Source organism: Mchenga conophoros, linkage group LG15, assembly GCF_057382185.1.
Source record: "Mchenga conophoros isolate Kocher_MC1m ecotype Shallow Benthic linkage group LG15, M_conophoros_male_GT1.1, whole genome shotgun sequence".
NCBI classification, from domain to species: Eukaryota; Metazoa; Chordata; class Actinopteri; order Cichliformes; family Cichlidae; genus Mchenga; species Mchenga conophoros.
The window spans coordinates 27,361,229-27,375,361 of record NC_140540.1 but is presented as its reverse complement, the minus strand read 5'-3'; the positions used below and the strand labels follow the sequence as shown (position 1 = coordinate 27,375,361).

Below are 14,133 nucleotides of genomic sequence, written 5' to 3'. Positions count from 1 at the left end.
CACAAAATTATGGATTAGTTCACTTGATGATATTACTGCCGTTTTTTGTGATGTGATTGATATAAAATCCACTCTAATGTGCCAACAGAATGAAGCAGGAATTTTTAACTGTTTCTCTCCATCCATTAATTCCATTTCGGGGGGGCTGGAGTCTATCCCAGCTGTCTTAGTGCAAGAGGTGGGGTACGCCCTGGACAGGTCGCCAGTCTGTTACAGCAGCAGTCCCCAACCTTTTTTGCGCCACAGACCGGTTTATGCCTGACAATATTTTCACGGACCAGCTTTTAAGGTGTCGCAGATAAATACAACAAAATAAAACTAGTACCGGTACAGAAAAAAAGACGATTTATTCATAACACACGTGAAAAGACCCAGGAAAACAGAGTTAACGATAAAAACGATAACAAAATAACGCTAAAAACTAATAAAAACCCTGAAAACTATACATTTCACACCTGAGCCTCAACTCTCGCGGCCCGGTACCATACGACTCACGGTCCGTGGCCCGGGGGTTGGAGACTGCTGTGTTACAGGACAACCATTCACACTCACATTCGCACCTATGGGAAATTTAGAAACTGCATGTGTTTGGACTATGGGAGGACCTGAGAGAACCTACGCAAACCCAGGGAGAACATGCAAACTCTTTTGAAATTAATCATCTTAATTTCATCACCTGTGGAGGAGATACATGAGAAACATTATGATGGGACTGTAATGTGTCCATTCAGAGCAGCTTAAAGATCTGAACATCACCTCAATGCTGTTAGTGTGACACACCGAATAATTACAAAAGCCTTCGTGTTTCCTGAACAGCAGCAATCAGAGCTGAGAGTGAAACTGAGAAACGCAACTTCAGTGTGACTGAACATGAACTGCATGAGCCAAAGTCCTTCAGCTGCTTTAACCTCTGGACTCGGGTCGCGTTAATCTGTGATATGCAGGCGAGCTGTGATGGGCTCGAGTGTCTGCGTCTCTTTATCTGTGGCAGTCGAGGCTCCTCTGCCTCCAAATAGAAACCCAAGTCTCTGGAATCAGTTTTTATCTGCAGCATGAGGACGAACGGCCGGCTGGCAGCAGCACGAGGACTCGCTCTGAACCTCAGTGATCTTGAAAATGAACAGATTAATAATCCTTCTGAAACTTCTGAACCAGAGGAAACCCAACAGGAATCATATCCGACTTGTTTTTCCCAAAGTGAGGTCCTGAAACTGAGTTTGTTTCAGAGCTACGGAGGGTTGTAAAGGACAACACTCACACTGCAGGAAGAGACAAGGGCTTTAAATGTTTTACAAAGGTTGTTTGAATGTATGTGTGTAGGTGAAACTGGAACACTGAGACTGAGCAGCGTTCATGATGTTTAAATCCACAGTTTCAGATCATTACATGGAGAAACCTTTGGAATGCAAGCATGCTGATCCACACAGGTATGCACACATGGGTATTCACAGACGCGGACTAAAGCTTTCTTGGCTGCTGCCTCAAAGCACACTGTGCGCTGTCTATCTTGCGTGCTGCACAATATCGTTTATTATTTAGTAAATATTGATATCTATGACTAGCTAGTTTATTGTGATGGTGCTTTGTTTTCTCTATTATTATGTTGCTCTTTGTTGTTTGCTGTCTCCTCTGTTTGTTTTTTTTGTTTGTTTTTTTTTTTTTTCTCCATACAGGTGACCCAGGAGTTCTTTTTTTTTCTCTCTCTCTTCCCCCCCCTTCTCACCGTCTCTTCTCCCCTTTGGTTTTCTTTCTTTCTCTCCCCCTCTTTCTCTCATTCATTCCCCCTGTCCTATTTATTAAAAAAAAAAAAAAAAAAAAAGACAAAGGATGAACTGAAGCTCTGCCATCACGTAATGTCGCATACTGCTGTTTCTGATGTCATTTAAAAAAAAAAAAAAAAAAAAAATCCACAGTTTCAGCTGAAAGAGGAAGAATAAAAATGAAAACAGTTTGTTGTGCTGAAAAACCCAGTGCTGAAAAATGAAGCCAGTTAAAACTACTTTGAGCCACTTAGCATATAAACTTTGGATGCTTTTAATCAAATCTGAACATTTCTAACTTTTATTTGTCTAAAAGTGATAAAACGTTAAACTCCAAAGACTCTGATTTTTAGTTTTAGGTACAGAACTTACCACATAGTCTGCAAAGAGGGAGGCCTTTTAATTATGATTCAGCATCTCTGAGAACATCATCAGTGCAGCAGATTTGCACGTGGATGTTCAAAACTGCATTTTACACCCAAGACTAAAGCCGAGGAACAGAAACCAGAACCTGCATTTAGAGACCAGGATCATCTTCTGCCTGTGAAGATATTAAACTGGCTTCATGAAATATAGTTAGTGTCAACAAAAGGAAACAACCAGAATTTAAAAAGAAACAGTTGAAGTGAAGAAAGCAGCGTGATACACACACACACACACACACACACACACACACACACACACACACACACACACACACACATACACACACACACACTGAGCTCAGACACACACCTGTAAATCAATCAGCGCAGACTTTTGTCTTTGGAATAGGAGCTAATCACTGAGTAAGCGGGACGATCTGATTTCCTCGTGTCAGCATTGTTCCCACATCATCATAATTAATGTTGTTCCAGGTTCAACATTGCAAGTGACCAATCACCTTCTTGTGACGTCATTCCTTTGCGACTTCGAAATACCCGCCTTCGAGTATTTCGAAATACAAGTGAAGAAGCGAAAAACCGCCGCCTGTCCGCCGAATTTGAAGTCAATTTAGGATACTTTCCTTTAATAAACGGTAAGCATTATACATATGTTCCTCACTTGGCTTGCTGTTTGTTTGCTAGCGATAGGCTACTTGACGACAGCATTAGCTAACCAGTGTTCTCTAGACCAGCGTTCCCCAACTTTTTGGGTGTTTCGTGGCCCGGGGGTTGGGTCAGGCAAAATTGCAGTAGCTTCCCTGATCATTTTACAAACATAAGTGAAGAGAATCTGGACTAAAAGGCCTAGACTTATGGTTGTGTGCTGAATCTATGAATCAAACTATCACCTGGAAACATAATTAACTGGTCCATAGCTGTGAAACTGGACATGAGTTCTTGATTCTATGGAGATTAACAGTAATCCAGAAATTTACAAATTTGTCCTGGTACATCGCGTAAATGTTGTCCCTGGGACATTGTGTAAATGTTGTCCCTGGGACATCGCGTAAATGTTGTCCCTGGGACATCGCGTAAATGTTGTCCCTGGGACATCGCGTAAATGTTGTCCCTGGGACATCGCGTAAATGTTGTCCCTGGGACATCGCGTAAATGTTGTCCCTGGGACATCGCGTAAATGTTGTCCCTGGGACATCGCGTAAATGTTGTCCCTGGGACATCGCGTAAATGTTGTCCCTGGGACATCGCGTAAATGTTGTCCCTGGGACATCGCGTAAATGTTGTCCCTGGGACATCGCGTAAATGTTGTCCCTGGGACATCATGTTAAAGTTGCCAGAGACATACCATATAAAAGTTTAGCTTCTTTTAGCCCCTGTTTGTTTTATATTATTTTATATATATATATATATATATTTTAATATTATATTTAATATTTACATTGTATTGCAAAAAACCCCACAACAAGTTAAAATGAATTAATGAATATTGACTAATTAAACCTTCGTTATTTTTCCACCAGAAATGGACGACATAATTAGAAGAAGTGTTCTGAATGACGAAAAAAAAAAGAACTGGAAAAGACACACAACTTTGTGTGCATGTGTCACAATGCCAGGAGGACCCATTCAGTGTTGTGTTAGAAAAATTGAACTCATTAACCCTTCATGGACATTATAAATGTTTAAATGTTGCCTCAGGTAAAGACAGGAAAAGAGACTATTACAAATTCAACTGCATCAGAGCTGGGGGAAAAAGTCGAAACAGCTACAGAGCAGTGGGCTGTAAGGCCTATGTTTCATTTAAAGTACTCAAATGTTGGAAAGACCACACAGTCATCGTGCAGCGTACATATGATAAGCATGATGGGCATGATCCTTCGGACCCAAAAGACGCACATTTCAACAATATTTCCAGTGATTTAAGGAGGAAGATTGAGGAACTGCTTTCCCTTGGAACTAAGCCAGCCATCGTACTAACCGAATGTCATAAATGGGCCAAAGAACATGGACACAGATCTTCACAACAGAGAGCATTTTGTCACACCACGTGACATTGATAGTGTTAGAACCTGCATGATGAGGAAGAAGCACTTTAACTGTGGAGACAGTCAAAGTGTACATACCTTACTTAATGGAAAACATCAAGAACATGTTCTCTTCTATCAACCATACACATCTGACCAAGAACTAATGATTGTTTTGCAGACACCTGTAATGAAATCAAACATGGAGAACTATGCAAAACAGTTAGTATTTGTTGACACCACGCACTGCGTTAACCAGTATTCATTTCCCTTATTCACACTTGTTGTAAGAGATGATCATGGGCATGGAGTCCCTGTGGCCTATGCTACTGTCAGCAACGAAAGTCAGAAAACCCTGGAAACTGTTCTTGGAATAGTTTGTGAGCATTTCCCAACTTCCCCGAGGTAAATAATACATTGACAGCTATTGATTTTGAAATAATTCCTTTTCAAAAAAGTTATAACATGCCAGAATCTAATGCTATAGCTGCAGCATGGGCTGCAAAAAACTTTCCTTTCCAGTTGTTAAAGTTATTCCTATAGGCTGTATGCAGTATTTTATATATCTACTTGTGAGTTGAAATGTTTAATTTGGCATTGAAGTGGTGCTTTGAGATAGCAAAAACATTTTCATACTGTTTAATCTCATTTAGTGTTTTCTTTTTTTCTGTAGAGCATTTATGGTTGACAAAGACTTTGCGGAAATAAATGCTTTGCGGAAGGTTTTTCCAGAGTCAGCTATCCTTCTATGCTGGTACCATGTCTTGCAGGTAAACCACATTGTTTTCTTTTCACGTTGTCTAAGATGCACCTGAAACACATTTTTACAACAGGGTCCTGTTGTCATGATTTGCCTCATTGTGATATTCACCTACTCAGGTTAATGAATATAAAGGGATAAAATGTTGAGTGACTATGTCCATCCATTTAAGACCACAGTGCACTCATCTTCTGGTGGCTGCTTCTCAAAGCTCTTTTTGACATTTAAAAATATGTTTGCCTGGTTGATTTCTGTAATGCACAGGTCCTCTTGTCCAGTGAGTGACAAAGTTATTTTTGGACGTCAGCTTTCTTTTATGCTTTTTGTACAGCTGCTCCTCTGTCTCTCTCTCCAGATTAACTTTTTTTCTCTTACATTCACAGGCTGTTAATCGATGGCTTTCAAAATCAGAGTCCGGGGTCCATGGGCTTTCTAACACCCAAAAGAGAAATGAAATCATTTCTTTCTTTTGTAAGCTGAAAGCTTGCACATCTGTAAGTGTAATTTGTCTATTTCACATTTTGATTTCTTGATTACACTAAGAGCATAATAACTTTCAGTTGCTAAAAAAAGTTACAGAGAGATACAAAATAGATTTTTGAAACAATTTCTAAAACTGGCTTCTTATCTTGCTTATCAAAACAAGTACTTAAGCTGTGCAGAACATCATTGTGTCACCCACTGTGCAGTAGAACTTGTGAGTGGGATTCTTTCACAGACAGATGCTGAAACCAAATATGCTTATAGGTTTAGTGTTCCTTCTTAGCCATTGTAAGGGAAGAAATAATTGCTTCTTAATACAAAAACACGACATATTATTAATAACTTAAAATTCTTAATGTTATTCAATAAAAGGAAAAGGGCTTCAATACATAATATTAAAGATTTCAATAGGTCTGTTAAATGGATTGAAATATATTCTGTTGCATCCAATTCTCTTAGGAGGACGACTTTAAAGCCACATCAGCAGAGTTCTGCCAGACATTTAAGCAATACCCTTTGGTGTGCCAGTATTTTCAGAAGCACTGGGAAGGCATTGGCCACATGTGGTGTGACTACGGCCGTCGCTTCAGTCACGCTCGTTCTGAAACAAACAATGTGATTGAAAGGTATGATTTATTATTTTGACCTCATTCAATTGTATTGCTGAAAAAAAGATATTATGCTTTAATCCAAGAGGCTAAACTGAGTAGGTTCGTCATGTCATTGCCAGAACAGGTTTTAGGCAAATCCTTTAAATTCTAGCAGCGTTTTTTATGTTATCACAACAAAAAACAGAGTAGGTGGATTTGCCTAAATCAGCTAAACCGGCACAGAGCATTCCTTTATAAAAGACGTGTGCAATAGGTATTCCAATTTTTAAAAAAATAATACAGTCTTGATTAAAACTTTAAATTCCTTCAATTACAGTTACTAATCATTTCAAATAACTGTTTTTCAGATTTTTCCACCGCCTGAAATACCAGTTTTTATCTGGCTACAAGAATAGGCGTCTGGATGATCTGATTGAAGTGCTCCTAGGGAAGGCCGACGACTACTTCTCAGTCATAAAAACCCTGCAAGATGTGGGCCGCATGAAAAACAGGTTTGCTGACACCTTGTCTCAAGTTTCAGACTCTGCTTCAAGACTGATGGAAAGTGGTTGGGCTCTTAAAATTACAGTCAAGAACAGCCATGGAGTTAATGCATATCAAGTCCCATCTGAGTCAAGAGAAGACATGGTGTATGATGTCTGCCCTGTTGAGTCCTACTGCAACTGTACATATGGCTTACGAGGACTTCTTTGCAAGCATCTAGTGTTACTTGCAAAATTAGCAGAGGCTGACAATGACATCTATCCAAACATGGAAACAGACATTTCTACCTTGGCAAGAATTGCAGTGAAAGAAAGGCATTACTTTGTACACTGTGAGGACTTGAAAGTGATTAAAAATGCCAAGTTTGTTTGGAAATCTGTGTTTTTTTTTTTTTTTTGCATCGGCTGAAACACTTCAGTGCACTTGTTGTACGTTCTCTCACTATAACACATGTGCTTGCCTGAAGGTGGCTTGTAGCCATTTTAAACAAATGAAAAACTCTCTGAAAAGTCCTCTATCAACTTTGAATGACACTCCTGTAGTTGAAAGCACAGACAAAAAATGCACAGAAGATGCAGTTGGAAAACTAAATGCTGTTTTAGACACAGTTAAACAGTGGGCATTCATTCCAGAGGGTATTACTCCAATGATAGATGAACTGCATACAAATGTCTTAAAAACAAAACAAGTAGGCAAAAGTATATGCCAGTACGAAATAAAGACGACAGATAATGCACGCAAAATTAGGCCATTGTATTCTAGCAAGAAACGTTCGGCCAGCATCGACATTCCAACAGTCTGTGAAAATGAATGTGAACAGTCGATAACCACTGAAAGAGAGACATCCTCTGGAGAAAATGAAAACCTTTTGGAATACAAAACAAAAAAGAGAAGAGTTAAAGCTAAGTATATGCACAAGTAGACTTTTGTGTGACATTTCAAAGGGACTGCATCCATTACTTCTGTTTATTGAAACCTAAAGCTGAATAGCTGTCTTAACTTTCTGCCAAGGAACAGTTGAAAAGAAATTGTTTGGTCTCTCAAGCAGTTGTTATTTATGTGTGTTATTCATTACTTTGGCTTGGTTGCTGTTTTTGATACAAATTCATCTGTGCCCATTGTAATATTTTCATATGTTACTATTTTTATATTGCTATGCATTATAAATAAAGGATTACTTATTACTATTAAAGGTCTGCATTTGTAATTGTTGGTATTATTTATAAAATATGCGCTCTTAAGTTTTTTGCTCCATAAAACGATACCTGTCACTTTTTGGACATAGAGTATCAGCTGTTGAGAATCCTGGCTCATACAAAATAGAAGTAAAAGGTTTCAACATCCAGCCTTTTTATGATTAAATACAAAGTGTAATAACAGAGTTATTGGGGTGTGATTTTGTTAATAGTTAGTCTTAAGTATAAGTTTAATAGTAATGAGTAAGAAAATATAGCCAGAATAATGGAATGAGACTAACACCTGACCTCACACTGAGATTTGGTATGAAGTGGCATGTTTGTGCTAATGCTGACATTGGGGCTCAGAGTTCCTCTGTGTGTATATATTTGTGAACGTTAACTTGGCTAATGTCCAAGGGTTTGACTGCTTTCCTGTTGGATTGTATCACAAAGAACAGGGATAAGAGCACCAGTGGCCGTGCACACCCTCATCTCTCTCCTTCACCCGATCATTAGTGTTGGAAACCGGCATTAGCTCAGAGTAGATTAGACTTCAGTATAGTGCAAGTGATTTGATTTTATGATTATTTGATTCAGTTTTTTCTGTGTTCAAGCTCAATTACTTTAATAAAATATGTTGAATTCAAACAAATAAACAAAAACTGTGGACATTACCCTTTTAAACCTTTCTGAAACAAGACAGGTAAAAACCAGTGTATAAAAGTTTACATAGGTATAAATAGCTCTAACACTTTACTCCAGCCTGGCGTCCACACATGTGGACATCACATTTTGGGTTATTTAGACCAAAATACTAAATCTTGATCAACAAGTGCCTGATATACAGTTATGAGGACATTATACTGCAACTGTTCTATCGAAATTTCAAATTAATGTCCTCATATGTGGCTCTCATTTTTCTCAGAAACAAAAATTAGGTAAAAAAAAAAACAAAACCTGGTAATTCTTTCTTTTTACATTCATCGGGTTCCAATCGGCCCAAATATCAAAGAGAAGTTAAAAATGCATGCCATGGAAGATTTCGGGTCTTAGGGGGTTAAAATGACCAGACCCCTCCGGCCTGTTTTCCAGGCCACTAAATTAAACCCAGTCAATTACCAATTGAACAGAATAAAAACCTACGAGGTCCACTAATAGTCCAAAAGTCCAAATCTTTAATAGAAAAGACAGGCAGAACTCAAACAAACAATAATCCAAACGAGGAGCATATATACACACTGGAAAGTAAATAATTATAAGTTATTAAATCAGACTAATTAAATACAGTAAAACTAATAAGGGAAGACGAACACACGGGAAATAAAAATAACAGTGTAAACATACCAAAACTCAAAACAGGAAAGCTACTACAAACCGAGTGTGACACAATTACATTCATATTGAAACATATGTGATAATTTTCTTTCTTTGTAGCATTTTTAAGATATGTGTTAGAACAGTCATTATGCTGTTTGGATTAGGAACCAATCATTTTTGCCAAATAGTTAACACAAACTTAGAACAACAGTGAACAATTTTCAAGATTCTGATTTACAGAACAAACAAAAGTCACAAAAGGTTTCATTATTTAAGAGACAAGATCAAGTTTTTCACACAGGAATGAAATGACAGAATCCAGTGCAGCGGGGCCAAAGGTGTGTGTCAGCAAACTGAAGGTTGAGGAATCAGTCAGCTCATGTTTAAGATTGTGTTGGATTTTGAGAAGAGTCTGTCTGTTATTAGAAAGTAAGATTAACAATGTTACACCAATAACCCAAATACGGGGAAATGACAAATAATACCAAAAAAGATACAACTTTCATATTGTTTTACTAACTTACTTTGTCATATCAGCACTTGAATGGTCGATGCCTTTACAGACCATGTCTGTTGTGACATTGCAGGCCAATCTTCCGGCAAACCCGAGGGCTAGCTCCCCAGCCTCCTCTTCACTCAGAACACTAAACACTGTTACTTTAGTTTTGGCCTTCTTAGGCCTGTCAAGAATCATTGCGGGCAGTTTGGCTTTACGGCCCTAAAAAAGAAAAAGTGCAAACACCAAAAGAGCAGAGGAGAGACACACACACGCGCACAAAGTTAAATGCTTTTGTTTACATGGTGTAATTGTGTATATGTTGCAGCAAATGCACAATTTCCAGCCACATTGTCACTTCATTGATACGAGTAACCCGGATTTATTTCAGGTGACATCAAAATCATGAAATGTATACCTACCCCAATCAAACCTCTGAAAACATGAACTGACATGTTCTCTGCGTTGATTCTGCGCTTGATCTCGTCTTCTGTTATTGTGTAGGTTTTCTTTTTTGAGCTTGGTACAGATAAGCGACCATGCACTCTGTAAACTGTACTAGTTCCTTCTGAATCAGTTTGGAATTCTGTATCTGCATCGATCCTACAACATCATCAGCAGCAGCATTATCTGTACTCAGACTTGTGCCGTACACTTCTGTTTCTTTTTCTTTGTCTTCAGTCTGTGTACCTTCATCTCTGACTGTCAGTCTTCCTATCTCACTGTTACTTGTCGATTTGCTGCAGATGTTCTCTCCCTTAGGAACTTTTCCTTTGTCATTCGCTGCCTGATGCTTTCCCTGATGACATTCTTCACTGGCTACTTCTATTGCTCCTCCTGTATAGCCACCTACTATGCTGCACAACTCCTTTCCCTCTGCTGTGCTGCACTGTGCTGTTACATAAAGAAGAATGATATAAACAGCACTATATCAATTTAATTGTGAAGAGAAATCCCCACAATACGACACAGTTATGTCTAAAATAGTTTTGTGTAAAAACTGGATCTTGAAACGTCCACTTTAATTACACAGTCCTGGTGTGCAAAGGCAAAATTACGAAAAAAAAATTCACTTTAAACATTTTTGGACATTGTTTAGTTATATTGTGACTTACTCTCACAGAAGATACAGATGCCACAAACAGACTTTGAACAACGCATGTGCTTGTATGCACCACATTTCTGGCACTGCACCTGTGAATTAAAAAAAAAAAAAAGAAGAAGAAATAAACAAACAAAAAACAAATGAACAAAGTCCATTAAATAAACAATCTATATGGCTAAGGACATGTCATAGTGTACCCGGTCTTTGGCTGCAATCACACACCAGCACTGACTGCACTTCCTAGTTCGATCTGCAAAATATAATTTGTTTAAGTACAAGTTACATTTTCCAATGTTAGAGAAAAAGAAGGCAGCTAATTTTATCTTTACCTATTGAGGAAAATAAGTAGTGGCAAAGTCGGGACCTGAGCTTTGTGATTTCAGTGTTGTACTCCTCCACTTGTGTTTTACCGTCAATGAGAGATTGGGCAAACTAATAATTGATGAAGAAAAAAAAAAAAAAAAAAGAACAAAAAGAATTAGATTAACAAAGAAATGTTTGTTTGTTTTTAACCCCCCCCCCCCGAGAAAACAAAACAAAACAGAGCAACCAAAGCAAAGCATTACTGCTGAAATGGTTCAATCTACAAAAAAAATTGAGATTTTACCATCCTGCCTCTAAGGCTTTAAAAACTGAATAGGCAAAAATGTAAACATTACTTATATAGGTTAAAGCTATAGTTTTCAGTACCATTATGACATGCACTCCACATGAGTTCCCATCCTGTTGATGTGGGTGGCTCACATGTGACAAGGTCCACTCTCCAGCGCAGCCTCTTGCTGAAGCAAATGAGCTGAGAGATCGCAGTTATTACAAATAAAAAGCATATAGAGAAATCAATAACCACGTTCGGTAATGATTTCAATTAAATTAAATATGTTATGTTAAATATGTTAATTAATTACCTCCAGTTTTTCAACACCGCACTTTTTCTGACCTCCGACTCGCCAAATGAATTCATATAGACTATGGTCCTCTTGGGTATGTCACAAAACTGTTTTGTAAAAAGATGGATATGGTAGGCTTGGGCCTTGAGCTTTCCTAATGAGGGACACTGAAAAGTATCATGCACTAGAGAGTGCAAAATCTGTGCAACTTACAAACAAGGTCCAGTGGCTGCCGTTTTCCAGACAGGCTCCAATCAATTTCTCATACATCTGAAAGATGTTTTTCTGGAAATAAAAATAATGTGACAAGTATGTTTTTCTGTCAAGAATGACACTGCAAAACTGCAAAAGCTTGTCAGGTGAGACTTGTAATTAATTCTGCAGATACACAAACATATAGAAAGTGTCATTTTTGGTTTACATTAATTAATTTCTATAGTGTGTACAAAACAAATCAAGACCACAGACTCAACACGCACCACTAAATTTTTGGTGTTCTTTATCAGTTGGCCAAGACAGAAATGTTTTAATCTGTGTGCATTGCTTTTGAACAAGTCTTTACACAGAAAAGGTTTCAGAAAGGTATTTTTCAGGTTCTTCTGACAAGGCTTCAATTTTGGAAAATGCTGTTTGTTTATAGTGGCAACTTATAAACCCTTTGTAATAAGAACATAGTTACCACAGTCCAAGTCATACCTTCAAAAAGTATGCACTTTGTGCTCTTGTGGACCCATCCAAAATTTTTCCAGTGATTTGGCTTGGTATTGGATAAATGTGAGGGAAATTCTATAAAAATAACATAAATACACCTATGTTTTCAAGTACATTACAAAAAACGTAAACATGCTATGTCATTATGATCAAACAAGCTTTTCAACATACCTCACACTGCAAATAGATTAGGCCATCTATTACCTTATAAAACAAATAAATAAATACATATAAATAAAAACAGAACTAAGGAACACGATTCATTAAGTAAATTGTACAATAAAGTGTATTTAAAGCAGAATTTAACATTAGTTTTATGACAACATAAAAGGATTTTTATGTCAAGAGGTACCTCATCTGAAATGTTAGTCTGGTCAAACAGGGATTTCAAACTTGAAATACCAATAGAGTTTGGTCCAGCTACTCCCACAAGGTAATCTGTGAGAAAGCATATGCTGTAGTCAACAGATATCATTTTCTTTTTGCATGCTGCAACCATCATCCATTTCAGTCTTCTAGGAGCTTTGTCTGGTTGTAGTTCTTTTTTCTCCTCCTCTCCCCTCATCTATTAATTAAATTGTTTTCTGACCTTCCTAACTGTTTCCGACCTGTCTTCCCAATGTGATGTTTAAGCAATATATGTATGGTCAGAAGGGGGTGAAATTTTCATTGCAGTTGTACGTGTAACATTGCATGTGATAATAAAAGGCTTGATTGGTTGATTATTCAACATGAGTTGACATTTACCTGACATTGTGAAGGAGTCACAGTTTCTGTAAGGGTGTAAGAACATAACATGTGGATTTGTTACACTTCTTTTTCACAAGTTAATAACAATCAATAATTTTCATTCCATTATTTACAAGCTATCACACGATGTCCCTGGGACAACATTTACACGATGTCCCTGGGACAACATTTACACAATGTCCCAGGGACAACATCTACACGATGTCCCAGGGCAACTTCTACATGATGTCCCAGGGACAACATCTACACGATGTCCCAGGGCAACTTCTACATGATGTCCCAGGGACAACATTTACACAATGTCCCAGGGACAACATCTACACGATGTCCCAGGGCAACTTCTACATGATGTCCCAGGGACAACATTTACGCGATGTACCAGGACAAATTTGTAAATTTCTGGATTACTGTTAATCTCCATAGAATCAAGAACTCATGTCCAGTTTCACAGCTATGGACCAGTTAATTATGTTTCCAGGTGATAGTTTGATTCATAGATTCAGCACACAACCATAAGTCTAGGCCTTTTAGTCCAGATTCTCTTCACTTATGTTTGTAAAATGATCAGGGAAGCTACTGCAATTTTGCCTGACCCAACCCCCGGGCCACGAAACACCCAAAAAGTTGGGGAACACTGGTTAGCTAATGCTGTCGTCAAGTAGCCTATCGCTAGCAAACAAACAGCAAGCCAAGTGAGGAACATATGTATAATGCTTACCGTTTATTAAAGGAAAGTATCCTAAATTGACTTCAAATTTGGCGGACAGGCGGCGGTTTTTCGCTTCTTCACTTGTATTTCGAAATACTCGAAGGCGGGTATTTCGAAGTCGCAAAGGAATGACGTCACAAGAAGGTGATTGGTCACTTGCAATGTTGAACCTGGAACAACATTAATTATGATGATGTGGGAACAATGCTGACACGAGGAAATCAGATCGTCCGAGTAAGCGAGTGGCTCCCTTATTCTCTCATGAGGAGCACGTCAAAAGGTTTTTAACCCTGAGAGCAGGGCACCAGGCTTGAGCAACTGGGAAATATTTCAGGACTCTGTGGCCATTTGCCTGTTGTTTAAATAAAAATCTTGGACTTTATTTCTTTTTTAGTAATAAAAAAGCTGAATGAAACCACTCAAAGCAAAACAGAGTGATGAGCTGTTATCTTTTTAATTAAAGCAACAATCTTTGT

At 38.1% G+C, this 14,133-nt stretch overlaps 2 protein-coding genes across 7 annotated transcripts; one reads left to right on the top strand and one right to left on the bottom strand.

Annotated features, from left to right (window-relative positions):
• The first annotated feature begins 2,565 nt into the window (after positions 1-2,565).
• Positions 2,566-7,700, top strand: LOC146558540 (uncharacterized). The gene is made up of 6 exons (XM_085247993.1): positions 2,566-2,778; positions 3,664-4,739; positions 4,841-4,937; positions 5,311-5,421; positions 5,870-6,036; positions 6,369-7,700. The coding sequence occupies exons 3-6, from the start codon at positions 4,848-4,850 to the stop codon at positions 6,910-6,912; spliced, it is 912 nt and encodes a 303-aa protein (XP_085104119.1). The 5' UTR covers positions 2,566-2,778; positions 3,664-4,739; positions 4,841-4,847; the 3' UTR covers positions 6,913-7,700.
• A 1,134-nt stretch (positions 7,701-8,834) lies between these two features.
• LOC146558539 (uncharacterized) lies at positions 8,835-13,941 on the bottom strand. 6 transcript variants are annotated; one of them, XM_085247999.1, is made up of 13 exons: positions 13,667-13,941; positions 12,946-12,971; positions 12,551-12,636; positions 12,370-12,402; positions 12,184-12,273; positions 11,701-11,772; positions 11,506-11,594; positions 11,291-11,393; positions 10,930-11,032; positions 10,798-10,850; positions 9,918-10,689; positions 9,524-9,717; positions 8,835-9,415 (listed from the first exon to the last, which is right to left on the bottom strand). In XM_085247999.1, the coding sequence occupies exons 2-11, from the start codon at positions 12,950-12,952 to the stop codon at positions 10,591-10,593; spliced, it is 735 nt and encodes a 244-aa protein (XP_085104125.1). In that variant the 5' UTR covers positions 12,953-12,971; positions 13,667-13,941; the 3' UTR covers positions 8,835-9,415; positions 9,524-9,717; positions 9,918-10,590. The 6 variants fall into 6 exon arrangements, with proteins under 6 accessions (XP_085104125.1, XP_085104121.1, XP_085104124.1 ...); XM_085247995.1 differs by having other exon boundaries at positions 12,551-12,971; positions 13,667-13,705; XM_085247998.1 differs by lacking the exon at positions 13,667-13,941 and having other exon boundaries at positions 12,946-13,083.
• Between the last annotated feature and the right edge of the window lie 192 nt (positions 13,942-14,133).